This window comes from Colossoma macropomum, unplaced genomic scaffold (assembly GCF_904425465.1).
Source record: "Colossoma macropomum unplaced genomic scaffold, Colossoma_macropomum, whole genome shotgun sequence".
Lineage (NCBI taxonomy): Eukaryota > Metazoa > Chordata > Actinopteri > Characiformes > Serrasalmidae > Colossoma > Colossoma macropomum.
This window is the reverse complement of record NW_023494805.1, coordinates 34435001-34450215: the sequence shown is the minus strand read 5'-3', so window position 1 is coordinate 34450215 and position 15215 is coordinate 34435001. Positions and strand designations below refer to the sequence as shown.

The 15215-nt window shown below is 37.9% G+C and overlaps 1 protein-coding gene across 2 annotated transcripts in view; it reads right to left on the bottom strand.

Annotated features, from left to right (window-relative positions):
* The window catches only part of myom1b (myomesin 1b), a 39751-nt gene that overhangs the window by 23882 nt on the left and 654 nt on the right, over positions 1-15215 (bottom strand). Inside the window, exons 2-11 of one of the 2 annotated variants that reach the window (XM_036596073.1) lie at positions 14761-14975; positions 10546-10680; positions 9349-9523; positions 7609-7766; positions 6447-6539; positions 5687-5775; positions 4985-5029; positions 3769-3927; positions 2645-2806; positions 543-684 (exon numbers count right to left, since the gene is read on the bottom strand). In XM_036596073.1, coding sequence (XP_036451966.1) covers positions 543-684; positions 2645-2806; positions 3769-3927; positions 4985-5029; positions 5687-5775; positions 6447-6539; positions 7609-7766; positions 9349-9523; positions 10546-10680; positions 14761-14906 — 1304 coding nt within the window. In that variant the 5' untranslated portion in view covers positions 14907-14975. Of the gene's footprint in view, positions 1-542; positions 685-2644; positions 2807-3768; positions 3928-4984; positions 5030-5686; positions 5776-6446; positions 6540-7608; positions 7767-9348; positions 9524-10545; positions 10681-13678; positions 13792-14760; positions 14976-15215 lie in introns of those variants that run through there. The other variant, XM_036596074.1, reaches the window with a different exon arrangement.

The following is a 15215-nucleotide window of genomic DNA, read 5'->3' as shown; positions in this document are numbered from 1 at the left end:
CTTATGGGGTGTCTTAAGTTTTGTTTCCCCCTGTCCCTAATTCCACCTCCACCTGTTTCATAGTGCGTCATCCAGTCATTATTGCCTTCAGCTGCTCCTCATCAGTGTCTGTACACAGTTAAAATATAGTAACTAGTATAGTGACTCTGTATATAGTAAAAATGTAGTATAGGTTAATTTTTTTCTGTTTTCTAATTTTGTTAATCAAATATAAACTGAATTAACATTAGCATATTTTTTTTAAAAGTGTTTACTTCTTTTCCTTTTCTTGATTAGAAAATCATCAAAATATGTAATTTGACCAAAGTTGCCCAAACCTTTGCATATAACTGTATAGCCCTTTGTCTCATTTTAGTCTTTGTGTGGTACTGATGTTATATGAGACTGGTTAGCTTGGTATTCTTGAGGTTTTACTGAGTCAGTAAGTCTGTTTTCCTGTTTCTCATTTTTCATTTTAGAGGTATATTGAAGGCTGTTGAGAGGGGTTTGCATACAGCTGTATGAGGTTAATATGTGGTTACAAGCACTGTGCCAATAATTACCTGTCCACAAAGTAGCCCAGAATAGAGTTGCCTCCATCCACAGCAGGCTGTTTCCAGGTAACAATGACATAGTCTTTGTTGGCGTCCTGACAACATACATCGAGAGGAGCACCAGGAGCTCCTGCAACCTCTGCATCTGCATCTAAAACATACACACACAAAGAAAGTCAATAATCACTCTGAACTGTGAGCTGGTAGTTTCAACAATTCTTAAGTTAATGTTGTGCATGCAATAAAATTTCCCAATGGACAGGTGTAGAAAGATATAAAGATTTACACTGGCCACTTGGTCCACCAAGTCAAAGAATGCTGTGGTCAAAATTACAAATTGTGGCCTGAATTGTAGAAACATGTTTACTGTATATATATTGTATTTACAATTAACAAACAAGCTTTGGTACCACAAACCAGCCTGGCACTGCTTTGAAAAAACAAACATTTCGAAAAAGTTTTACAGTTATAAGAACTTAACCATTACAGTTGGCAAATTCTGACAAAATCTTATTTGATGCAATTAGTTTGGTGTCCGACCCAACTGGCTTTTGCACAGGAACATGAAAAGTATTTTTTGTTATTAATGGTGAGTTTTTGTGAATGTATGAAAATTCATTTGGTCGGGCGGTTTGTTAAAAGAGAAAAAAAGAAAAAAATCTCCATGGCAAGTGGCTAATAGTGGCTTTGCATTTGTAGTGGTTGAAAAGTGTTAGGACCAGTGGGCCCCGGACAATAGGCAACATTGATCCCTGCCATTGGAGAATTCATTTTTCCAGGGTTCATTAGTGACCAGCTGGGCACTGTAGATTTTTAAAAAATGTGATGTAATTGTCTTGAACTCTACTAATAAAATAGTAATAATACTAATACTAAGTCTTTTAGTAATTATTCCTTTGTTAAAAGGATACAGTAATATATGAGAAGACTGTGGGCTTCTGAATTTGGTATACTGTGTAAAGTGTGTAGGATTAAGGCAGGATTTAAATGGACATTACTCCAGAGAGTTCTTGCTGCTACTAACTTGAGCTGTTCCACACACACGGCCAGCGGAGATAGGGACAAAATTAGAACGAAACACGAGAGCAAAAGGACCCTCACAGACACACACACACACCTATATACACACATACACACACATGTCCAACAGACCATTATACTTAATGCTCTTCATTCTTTTGATGCAATATTACATTATAACGTTGTAATATGTTCCCACTTCCTAGAATTAATCATTCAAGCTTACAAGGAAATGAATTAAACCCTGACATCTACACCAGCAAAAGCAAAGTCAAAGCAGGACTGTTTTTAATCTGGTACACTGGACCTGCATAAGGTCAGGCAGCTTAGTGAGAGTCAGACAACAATAAAAGGCCTGCCATCAGTTTTTCCACAGCTGCCTGAGCCACTGTGTGGTGTGTGTGCATGTGTGTATGTGTGTTATCTGCATGGTCTAAATTTGAGAGTGAACGAAGTGGGAGTGATCGCCAGCTGCAATAGATCATTCAGGTACAAAAACCTTTGTCTGACCTTGATTAAGGTTGATCAACATTAGAGCCAAAGACACAGTTATTACTGTCATAAATAACCTATATGAATAAATATACTATGTATATAAATACAAAAAAAGTGTAAATAAACATAAATAAACAGCATTCTCTACATAACTATCCACTGTGTAAACCACACTAGGAGAGGGACAATATGATGCTATTTTACTGTTATGGTGATAAATTACGACACATACATTCTGATAGCATTTTTAAAATTACACTGGTAGGGCATTTTTTCCCTTATAGCTTATGAAGCCTCACAAAAAACTAAATATAATGACATGAACCATGTATTGTGTTCAATATGTTTATATCTACTGCATGTGCATTTCAATGGTTATGAATTTCAGTCAGATAGTCTGTTTTTTCTTGGTGGTTCTGCATTCTGTAATAATATCTTTCAGTTTTATAACTGCATCTTAGACATTTTGAAACTTTTGACTCTTCTAATGTTTTGGTACTGGAGCAGAAGAATTATACGGCAGAGTAGAACTGAAATCTGTGCATCACTGTCCTTAATTTAGCTTAATGTTAATTACAGTTTAATGTGGTCCTTACCTCGAACGAAGACGTAGGCAGAGTGTGTTTCATAGCCGGACTTGGTGATGACACGAAGTGTGTAGAGACCTTCGTCCTCTTTATTGAGGTGTGTGAGTGTCAGGGTGGCTCTGTCTCCACTCCAGTGCTTTTGAACCCACTTAGACGGCACCAGCAACTTATCTAAGACACACACACATACACAATTTAGGACAACTGCAAATATGAGTATTGCACAACTCTCCAGAAAGTTCTTGTTATTTTCAGACAATTGAAAAACCTAGAATCGGAAAGCCTCTGTTTTTATGTATGCAATGTAGGACTGCATGAAATATTATTAAAAAAAATTACACTGAAAACAAATTCAAAAACAAACAGGGCTATGTGTAGCCTCTAACTAGATAACTGCTGGCCTGACTAACACTGAAAGAAAAAGAAAATTAGCTTTCCCTTTCATCAGGATAAAATAAAAGAAGAAAATAATCAGGAACTCCACTATAATATATCAACAAGTCTCCAATAAGATGAAACTCCCAATGTTACATTCACCTGCCACTGTAAACTGCACTGAATAAAAGCAACTGTTAAATATCACACACTTTTTTTGGAAGTTGAATTGTTTACTTCACAGTACATAAAAAACACTGAAGTGAGATGATCAGTGTAAACTCCATTAACTTAAAGTAGTTTTCTTTTGTAGGTCACAAAACATCATAATACGTCATATAGCAATACTTAACACATCACAAGTCTTTAATTATCTCAACAGAATTGCATTGTGGGGCCTGCAGTGATTCCCACCTAGTGGTCCGTGTGAGTTCACCGAGACTTCTTGCAGTCTTTAGGAAGTGGGTGTGAGACACCATGCCATGAATTAATGCAGGTGATGATGACAAGCTAGGAATCGTCATCACACAATGTGTTTTAATATATTGCAAAACTATAATGTACTATCACAATACATCACAAACATCATAGTATATGCCATTTAATTTATCACAATTCAAATGAAGCATTATAACAACAACATGGTATTTTGTCCATTTAGAGTAGCTTTGCGTTTGAATGCATTTGTGGGAACTTATGTATATGTGTTTGCGAACGTGTGTACATTAGTGTGTGGGCGAGACATCTCATTCACTCACCATCTCTGTACCATTCAATCTCAGGTTGGAAACGCTGCAGTGAGGGGTAGATGATAACAGAGCAGCCAAGACTCAGGGTCTCCCCCTCACGCCCAAATGACACACCAAACTTCTCCACAATGTGTGTTTCGAAAGTCACACCATACTCAAGGCAAGGGTCTGAGACACACACATATAATAATTACACTTAGTTACACTGCACCATGAGTCACGGGGTAAATGGACAAAAACAGGCCAAGAACGGACAATCCGAGGGTCACTGGACACATTTCACTTGGTTTTTGTCTATTAGGACCACAAGGAAGAGAACAACAAGGATCTATACATGGACATACACCAGAGATTAAGGTGAAACAGGAAGAGAATTATTGATAACAAGAAAACAGAGAAGATTATACAATGTGCAAAAACACATGGAAACTTGAAGAATCCTCAGAAAGTGTAGAGACAGCTCTGGAAAGCACACTGCCATGCAGACATTTAGAATGTAGCCCTAGTCAAGCTGAATTTGTCTATGGAGAGGTCTTATAATTTAAGCGACTACTGATCAGATCAATGTTTTTATTCAGTACAAATCTGTTATAGTAGTCAGAATATTTGCTAGTGACTATAATATAGTTATAGTAGTCCTGTTTGAAACAGCTGTGGACCATGTTGTTATTGTTAATGAGTGTGGCACTTGTCTGGTATATCTGGGCTATGAACTTTTACTCCGGCTATCTGTGGTAATTTGTGGAAATGACAAATAATTGGCCAGCATAATCGCTTAAGCAATACATTACAGAATCTCCTCTGTTAAAACTTATCCAGCTCGAACAGATACACATATATTAATAACATCAAAGAATCCAAAGAAATATTTCAAAAAACACACATTAACTGGACGCACAGTATCGGGTCTATTATATATGTAAAAAAAGACAGAGTGAGACAGAGTGGCCATGCACTACTGACACATACTGTGAGAACACGACCCAAACGAGAACACAAAAGTACATAAAAAACCTTTAGCCGGGTTACCTTTACAGCCGAACCTGTTCTTTTCTGCATCCAGCGTATGGGACATAAAATAGCCATTAGCAAGCTAGCATTAGTCACATTGGTGTAGCACTCACGGTTCTACTGCTTACACACAGATGCAAAGCTCAGAAATGTTCAAATGAATCCAAATGGAATTAGATTAGACAGAAATTAAGGTTTACTTTTAGAAACTTACGGGGTCTGGGAGCTGGGAGAGACTCATCAACTTCACCTTTGAACCCTAAACATCAGAACGATTACAGCTAGTTAGATTAGTCCATTGAAAACAATGTGTAGCATGAAGCTAACAGTTTGGGAGACTGTCTCTACCACTACCAACAAAGTAAATGTGAGATTTCTATGTAACCTTTAAAATAAGACATTACACAAGCAGTTAGATTAGGTTAACTACTCAATGATAAGACTAAATCATGCTGTACTAAACAAACTTTACCTCAGAAAAAAAGTTAAGGCCAAGGCTTATTTTTGACATACTTTTGCTAATCACAGAGACAAAAGCTGAAAGATATCCTAATAAACAAGTTATTCACTACAAAGTTTCGTGTCTTCACAGGTGAAAGTATCTTAAATATTGGCAATTTAGCTAATATTTCTTATTATATAATGGTAGTTCTAAAATTATCAGACTCTTCAACGTATTTTGAGATATTTGTACTTATGTTAAGCTTTCATTTTTTGCTTAAGGACCCTTAAATAAGTAAATGTTTTGACAAAAGTTGAATAATCTTATTCTTACAACTCAATATGTGAAATATTAGATATTCTGCCTACATTTAAGATGCTCTGACCTGCCAAGACACCACGTTTGCATTGTTTATCTTTACCTTACAAAAATCTGGAATAAATTTAGGGAAAATGCTTATTTTTTTTTACATACTTTTAACAACAACAGAGGCAAAAGCAGACAGCTCCCCCTTGCTGTTCATGGCTGACACGCGATACTGGGCCGTGTCATCAAAGTCACACCTAAAATGGCAGAGGGACATGTGACCACATACTGACTCACATGCGTCTCACGCACTCAGTCTCATGCATGCACTGTAAATCACTAAGAACAGTGTATGCCTGCCTTGGGACTGTACAGAGTTCAGGACTTCCAAAACTGAAATTGGGTGACAGAAATAGACTCCAGGCTGTGATATCATCAGTGTCAGGGGCACATTCTTCTGCCAACACTCTAATCCATCCTCTAAGCCAACAATCCAGGGCAAATTCTAATTTACGCAGAATCTTACATCATTAAAGCTGAACATTTAGCAACAGTATGAATGAATGTACCTTAGCATAATTCCTTAATAAGAGACAATCTGTTGTGTATTTTTAAACTGTGTGATTTCCTGTATGTGTGTGTATGGTGAGTGAGACAGAGAGATACAAAGGTTAAAGGGAAGGAATTCTAGTGATGCATGGCTTTTTATAGATGCCCCCTTTGTTATGAAGAGACTGGCCAAGAAAAGTCTGGATCAAGTGTCAGTATTTAGGCCACCAGGACACTGTTGAGTTGTATTTTCATATGTGAGGTGTAGTTTTGTGGTGTATCTTTGTTATGGAGATATGGGACAGCATAATAATCGGGAAATGAAAATATCTGGGATGTTCTGAATGATCTGAAGAAAATAAACTGTATATGTGGTTACCTGTTGATCTCCAGAGAGTGGACATTGTAGCTGCTCTCTATCTTGTACTTCCCTGGGTGAGCCATGGGGTCAAGGCTAACATTGTTCTTATACCTGGAGGTTGGCAGGGATGGCAAAGGAAAAAAAAAAAACAAGAAAGACAGGAAAAAGAATTTAAAAAGCAAGAGACAGAGAGCGACAGAAAGAAAAATGCAGGATATCAGAGGAGCTGAATGCTAAAAGCACAGAAAACAAAGCAAATAGGAGAAAGAAAGCATGAACAATGCCTGTCAATATATAATAAAAAACACAACAGAAAACTGTTTTTAAAATATTGCTCAACCTAAAGGGCCCAGATCGTGTAAAAACAAATTTCCCTCACCTTTTTGGAACAGCTTGAAGTAACATGTAAATGTTGCCACAATTCCAAAATGTACCATTTTTACCCAGTCCATACAATCCACTAAGCTGCATAAAGAGCCTGTTCTTAATTCCTTGTTTTTGTGATGTCAGGAAAACCACCTCATTTACATATAGCCACATATTCGGACCAGCAGTTTAGCTCTGCCCATTCATATTGAAGTCATAAGGAGTGTTTTAGCTCTGCCTTTTGAATGAGGTACAATACAGGGCAGCCAAAATGTCAGAAACCACATAAGCTCCAGTAAAAAAATTAAAGAAGCAAACTTCAGTCTTGCTGATCAACTGCATTTGATGTAAGAGGAAAATAGTGTCCATTTTTTCCTATCATTTTAAGTAATATAAATGTGCAAATGTGTAATATATGTTAAAGGGACACTCCAAAATGAAAAATTTCCATCTGTTGTAAACAAGCCTACTTTCGTCCTACAATGGTACCACAGGAGTCTCTAGCAGTGTAAAGACTAGGAAAAGCTCATTTTCATGATGGGAGGATCCTCAGGGCTTTGGGGGTCAGGATTTCTTTACTGCCATGTGGCAATTATCAGCGGTTCTATTACCTATTTGCATAATGCATGCTGAATATCGAGAGAACACTGATGTACAAAAATGCAAAAAGGATATAAAACCCTTGAATGAATTCTGTGCTACATAACAGGAAAATAACATAATACATGACAGTTACACCGGAATGCCTCTTTAAGCCTAGTGGGCTCGTTGTTTTTGAGAGTGTGTGTGTGTGTGTGTGTGTGCGCATACTCACCACACCACTCGAGGCTCAGGCCATCCTGTGATGGTGCAGTGCAGCCGCACACACTGTTTCTCCCACACAGTGTGTGAGCGGGGCTTGATCACAAACTCTGGTGGGTGCATCAGGCTGTCCTCGTTCAGGCGCTTGTGGTACTCTTCGTTATCATGGATCTGGAGATAAGCAGTCACACACAGTCTTCACATACAGCTCAAACAGCATCTATTAAAATGTAATCTCTTCTTGCATAAGGCTTATAACATGCTATAACTCGCATGACCACCAATGCCATATAACATATTCAAAATGCAGGGTTCATATTCATGTTCAGTCCTCATGCGTATGCATTTGTCTATGTGTGGTCTACAATCAATAAACTTTGTTGTCTGTCTTCATGGAACAGGCAGAGTTTAGGTGGCAGTGTTCAGGGTGTGAGTCATGTGGTTTTGTTCATCTGGTAGGTTGGCAGAAACCAGATTCTCCTTTGGGCTTCCCTCAGCTATTAACATTTGCTGCATGGACATCACTCACACAACATTAACACACACTACAGAGACATCAAAACACTGTGTCTTAAGAAACGGGAGTGACCTCAGGAATCTGGCAGCGGGACGGCATGGCTTGTTGGCACCAGTAATCCAAATGAGTTGTTGTGAATGCTTATGCCCTCTCCCTTTCTCTCTGTCCTATAGTAGTGTGCCTATTCACAGGCTGAGTTAAATGCATTCTTTGACTGGAGGCACAGTAGACTTGATGTATTTCTGATGCAAATGAAGCAATTATTAAACTTCATCAGCAGACGATCCTCTATGCCATATTGCTGTGGACCAGCTCTGCACAATTTGTCACTATACCAGAACAGTACTGTTTTAGTTACAAATGTTCACATGTTTATGTTCTTCCTATGTGTTCCACAATTAGTTTATTAATGTATTACAAACACATTATGACCTTAGGCTGGCCAAGAAAATTGAAAAACTATTCATCTGGGCAGCAAGTGTGTTTTTGTTTGTTGGAACACTATACAACACTAGGAAAAATCAAAATATACTTTAATACAATAAAAAGTAACTTGAATTGCTTGTTTTCAATTAAGTTCTAGATAGTTCATGAGATTTTTAGACATACACAGGTATGGTTTGGTTTAATTACATTGGCTTAAATAATTGGTTTAATTACCAGCACACCTGATTTAACTAATAAAGTTAGGGATGCACACTGATATCAGTATTATGTTGGTTTCAGCAGATGTTTAAAAATATTGACAATGGACAGGTATATATACTGATATTTCAAATTGATATTTGACAATGTATTTACTGTACTCTGTAGAAGCAGAAAGTTTATGCAGCAATGGGTAACTAAAATGCTAAAATGTCTGCACTTTATTCATTTTTATTTTCATTTTATCCATTTTACAAATAAGTGTTACATTTCTCTGCAATGCTAATCCAGGTGTTATATTTAGTTTATAAATATTCAAGTATCAGAATCTGCAGATATGTGCATGCATAGATGCATCTCTAACTGAAGTATAACTTAATGAAGTAGTTATTAGCCAATACTGCTATTATATATATTAATGTTCATTTGTATTTATTGATTCTCATGTTTTTTCACACTAATACATGCTTGCTTGCCAGACAAACAGCATTAAAGCTGATTTCTGAGGTGGCTTAAGACTTTTGCACAGTAATATAGTACACTGATGATGAAGAATACATCATCATAAACATGACTGGGTTCTGCACTGACCCTCTTGTTGAGGGAAATGCGTTCTGCTGACTCCCTCATGATGGTTCTGCGAGATTTGTGCTCCATGCGCTCCATCTCCACCCCGCTGGTGAAGAGGTCTCTGCGGGCCAGATAGGCAGCGTTCTCTTTAGCCCGCGCTTCTTCTGTGTCTGACAGACCACTTGCAAACTCCTGACTGGTGTGGAGGAGGTGGGGTATATCACATATATGTAAACTCTCAAAAACATACATACATACATACATACATACATAAATACATACATACTCAGCACGTATACAGGGAAAAATCCATTTTAAATTCAAACACATATAGCTGGTTTTCCAGGCATGGATTTGCCACCATTCGAAGTTGACACAATTTCCACCTTACCCGAGGTGTAATCTATCAGCCAAGATATGTTTTGGTGTCTCAAATTTGCTTCTTTAATTTGCACTGGAGTTATTAGGCTAATGCAGCTAACAAGTAAATCATGCCTAAAACAACTCCTTGTGTTAAACCAATTTGAGTTGTTAAGTCTTTAATAGTCTTGCTTATGTTGTTTCTGACAGTATATGACATAATATTGTTGTTAACTACATGAACAAAAGTATGTCTCTTAGCTAAAAACAGTAGCACAGCCAGCTTGAAGCCTGAATTCTTCCTGTACTCATGTGTTTTTCTATAGATAATGAACAGTATGTCATACAGTGGCAGAAAGTGCATAAGTAAGTGAATTTGAGATTAAATGGCCAAAGTTTTATTACACATGTCTATAACATAAGAATAGCTCAACCAGTTTGCACTGAAGTCCCTGTAGTTACTGAATAATAAGCGTTAGTATGTAATAAGCCTGGGATTTTTAGGGCTTAATTATCAACCCAGTGCAATCTGAAGCGAGTATTTTTCAATGTAGGGATGCAGTTTTCTCAATGCTAATTACCTTTTTTTCACCTACATTAACCTCATAGCTCTAGTGCAAGAAGCAATTTTGAGACACCAAACATGTCTTCACTGATCAATTACATTTTGTGTAAAGGGAAAAATGAGTGTTTCATCAAAATATTCCCTTAAACAAAAAAGATAGAGCTTTTTAATACAGAATCCCCACCAACAAATGCAATGATATCTTTTGTCTGCACAAAGCAGAACAGACATTTACAAACTATAAGACAGCTCCATTGATTTCTCCCTTCATTATGACCATCCAGGGATCATACCTTCCCCTGAAGATGGGCACCACATAGCCTATAATCTGGTTCTCTTTGTCCATGGCCAGGTAGGTGGGCTTGGCTCTCTTTGTCAGAGGACTCAGTCCCACCTCATCCAGAGAAGTGAAGGTGGCGGCTCTGATGCTAAATTTACCACAACACAAGATCACATAAATGAGTGAATATCTAGCACATGGGAGAGATGTGCAGAATTAGATATTAGAGGAGTGAAATAGGGGAGGGAAGTTTAGAATGAGTTTAGAATGATTTTAATAGGGATTTCATCTCAGGCTCCAGGCACGTAGAAAAGTAGAAAAGATTAAGAGGGAAAACCTCTGAGTGGCTCTCATCGACACAAGCCCTGCATAATATGCTCAAAATATCATCTTGCAATTCTATTGCTGTACATTGCGACAATAATATGTACTCAATTCATACCACAACTGGGAACAATTGGTGTGACCCAGTTAAAGATAGGTCTGAATTATTGTGACCTATATTGTACAGATTGGTTGGATCATGTGAATATTGCTCTGCGATTGGTCAGGATGCTTATAGCACACTGTAAACTTTTGATTGTGGTGCCCTAACACATGCACAAACACACACACAAACATGCACACACACGCGCACACACCTTGCATATCTGACATAGCTGAGAGTACACTGTGACCCTGACATGGCTGGAGATTTTCTAAGACAAGTAGGTGTATTTATAGTATGTAAAGAGGGAGGTAGAGTGAATGAATGAGAAAGAGACAGAGAGAGAGAGAACAAGAGAGAGAGTGATATGAGATAGACAGAGGAAGCCAATGCTGAAATAATACTGCAACACAATAAATCTTTAGCAAAAATACAGCAACAGTTGACTAAGAGCTTTACAAATACCTATTTACAAATTTAACACACAGTGCCAGAGCTGAGGACTAACAGAGTATTAGTGCCTGCATTCCATACTGCATTCCTATATACCTCCAAATACCTCTGTAAAACACATCACTCTGTAGGTGACAATTCCAACCACAAATAATGCAGGATATATATTTTTAGAATATGATGGATAGTTATTAGTGCTGGGGAGTTGTGGGGTTACAAGTTACAACTCCTAATGGCTTATAATATTTAACTATTCCCATCATCATGTACTTTAAACATTTCCTAACTTTAGTTCCTAACTAAGTGCCATTATCACTCCCTTCTTAGTTTAAATGAGGAATCTATGTTAGTACTTCTATTATTAATGCTAGACAGACAGAGGGATCCAACTCGGTGCCATTTTTAACCAGTTAAAATATAGATTTGGCCATTTTTAACGAGTAAATAAGGGTGAAGAAAAATGCAATATTTAAGTTTGCTAGTTTGTTCCTGTGGAGGATGTGTTAACTTATTTTCACTTAGAAGTCAAAGTTTTGCATACCACCTTATAACTGCACAGTATAAACAAACCTACACTTTGAGGATTTGTAACACATTTTTCTCAGTTGTAAAGCTGGCCATGAAGGAACCAGTCCTCACAAAGTGTCCTGTAAAAATGCGGTCTGAATGTAACTGGCTCTGGGTGAAAACTCATAATGTCCACTGAACACTCATAGTGTGTGCCACTCAGAACAGTTTTGGGTGCACAGTGTTGAGCGTAGGATGTGCAAAATGTGCACACTGAACCTGCACTGCGTAAGTGTGGCAGCCTGCCCTGTCCCACTCACTCCCATGACATCAACAGCTCTGCAGTGTGAGGTATCACACTGGATGCAGTACACCATGAGACAGTTTATTTTTGGAAAGAGTGTCATCGAATCCATAGGTCGTGGGTGAAACTCACTATTACACACTGTTCAGTGCACTAACTGTGCACTTCTTCAGAACATTTTTCCTGAAAGAAGAAGCTGCTTTCAAGTGCCTGTCTGGTCTACTTTCATCCAGTGCAATAATGCATAGTCTCTGGTTAACCCTGGGAAAAGCCAGATATATTGCATCCTACAGCTTATTATTCACTAACTACATGGACTAATATGCAAACGAGCTGTGTTATTCTTAAATTACTGAAGTGTGTGATAGACGTTCAGACCTATCAGCAGGTGCTGGCCATTTAAGGGATTAAATAAATAAGCATCTGCACCAACGCTAAGTAATTACGGTTACCAACACTAAGCAAACATAGTGGACAGAGAATTACCAACGGCTACATATGCAGTAAATGTTCCAGAGCACAGTCAGATGGTATCAACATTTTCAAAGTCTTGAATAGTTTTAAGATAACACAATGATATTAGGGTTGGGTCTTTGACATTCAGTTTTCCTTCTATGGTACTCAGCAGATGAAATCGCTGAATTCTATCACATTATAGTTATAGCTGCAGCCTAATTGCAGTCATGTTTTTCTCATTTTGTCCCTGGAGCTGAAATCATGGCTTCTAGAGTTGTGTAACAGTCTTAATCGTCAAAAATGGAGCTAAAACAGATCCAATACACTGCCTGAAACATCATGTTAAAAGGCATTTAACCCAAAAAAACACAAAGATAGAAAATAACACTTGAAAATTTATAATCATGATGGGAAATTCCCATTCTTCCCAGCTTGACATGCATAAAAAAAGAAACATACTTTCTTACTTGATATAAGTGTATTAATAAAAATTATGTCATGTACCAAGATGTTTACAACATCCATCAAAAAAGGGTCGCGTTCTGGATAGAGTGGGTTTTTTGTGTCTCTCTCCTGTCTGAACAGCCAAGCCCACACAACAGTAACAATGACTACATTTAAAAATTCCAGAAGCGATGTCAAAACTATGGCTTCTCTATAGTAATTTGCTTTAAAGCCACTTCCAGAAGGTCATATGTTGAAGTTCTTTCATGGCACACTAATTCAAATCCATCTTACTGCTGATGTTAAAATGTATGTAAAACACATTACATCTTCCTGAAATGCCACTGCAGTGTTGCTGTCTGCCCAAACCATTTTAAGGCTGATGATTGCTGGACATGTTGTCTCATTTAAGTCATTAGATATACAAGACTGAACACCAAGTCTCCAGACTCCCACTGATGACCTAAATTTAACTGGTTATACGTAATCCATACACATATCCCTATGGTAGGGGACATAAATATTGTCTTTCTAAAGAAGTAATGATTTCAGCACCTTACGTGTTTACTGCTGCTCCTAAGTTCAGCCGAGGATAAAGGAGCTCCAACCAAAGCTTTTACAAACTGTAACACAATCCAGTTCAACTTGTTCATTGACAAATGTTCAAAGATCTAAACACTAATGTCCAAAACCCAATGCCAAACCATTACTGTAAGCAATGTAAAACCGGATAGTCTCTTCTGACGTCTATAAATACACTAAGCAGTGGGTTAGTTCTGCGTGTGTATGTGTCTGTGTACTTTATAGAACGCCTGGTACAAAGGTAGGAACATGTAATATGTTGTTTCTGTCATAAAAAGAACATGCGAAGGACAAACATATCCCATACAACCTGGATTTGCACTTTAAAAATGCCAGCAGGCTTGAGTTGGATGTTTGAGGTCTCTAGTTTCCAGTTTCAGATGTAAGCTCCATACCATAACAAGCTATTAAGTAACTCCACTGGAGTTAGCCATTAAGCAGCTGATTTGCAGATATGCTTACAGTCAAATTATCAGAGAATATACACCAGACAATATATAGATGGCATACCTTACTGGCTGGAGTTGTGTTACACCAGAGGCCAAGCTTTAAAACAGAAAGCTGCCACACTTAATCATACTAAATGTAAAAATCAAGCTACATGGATTAGACTAAACAATATCCTCAACTTCTACAACACAAACAGAACCTGCTAAACCTGAACTCAAAATCAGACCAAAACTGAACCATAGTTAAGGCTAGCTAACCCAAGGGTAGCTCAATACTGACCTGTAAACAAATGGCATATATATGCAGAGACAAGCTGCTTGTAAACCATATAGTTTCCGCTGTTCTCAGCAGGCACAACCAAAGATGTAGCAGGAATGAGCAGAACATGCAGAATCCACAGACATGCAGCTATTATTTAAATGAGAATCCAAGCAAAGTGAGAAATGATGGGAAGGAGGGTAGAAACGGGTGTTTTGGTGAAAATGAGGTACTGGGTCAAAGGTGTTCAGGACCAAAGGTGACGTTAAAGAAGGGTTTCAGGAGATGCGGGGTCACATTATAGGTTAAGGTGGCTCTCTCCCCCCTCCTGGGCCACACCCTCTTACCCCTTGCTGGTGCTGCTGCTTTGGGCAGAGTATCTGCTGGAGGAGCTCTGCTGGTATTGGCTGATGGCGGACTTGGTCTCCCGGCTACGATAGTCACGGTCATAGTGACGATGGTGCTTCTGGTAGAACGGTATTGATCCAGACATCCTGCTCTCCTTAGCTCAGGGCCTATAGCCTCTGTTTGATGTTCTCTTACTCTGAAGTCGTAAAAATGTCTACACACAAGTTAAAGAATTTCCATGATGTTACATCCATTTGCCATAACTAAACGAAATTTCCATTAAGCTCTATTTCATTATTTACAACCAAATTGAATTTCTATGAAGTTACATCCCTTTATTTATAACTACACTCAGTTTTCACAATGTTATATCCTTATTTGTAACTAAAAGTTAGGTTGTAAATTAGTATCTTTTGTTTATAGATCTTTACAGATAGACATTTGCACACGTTTT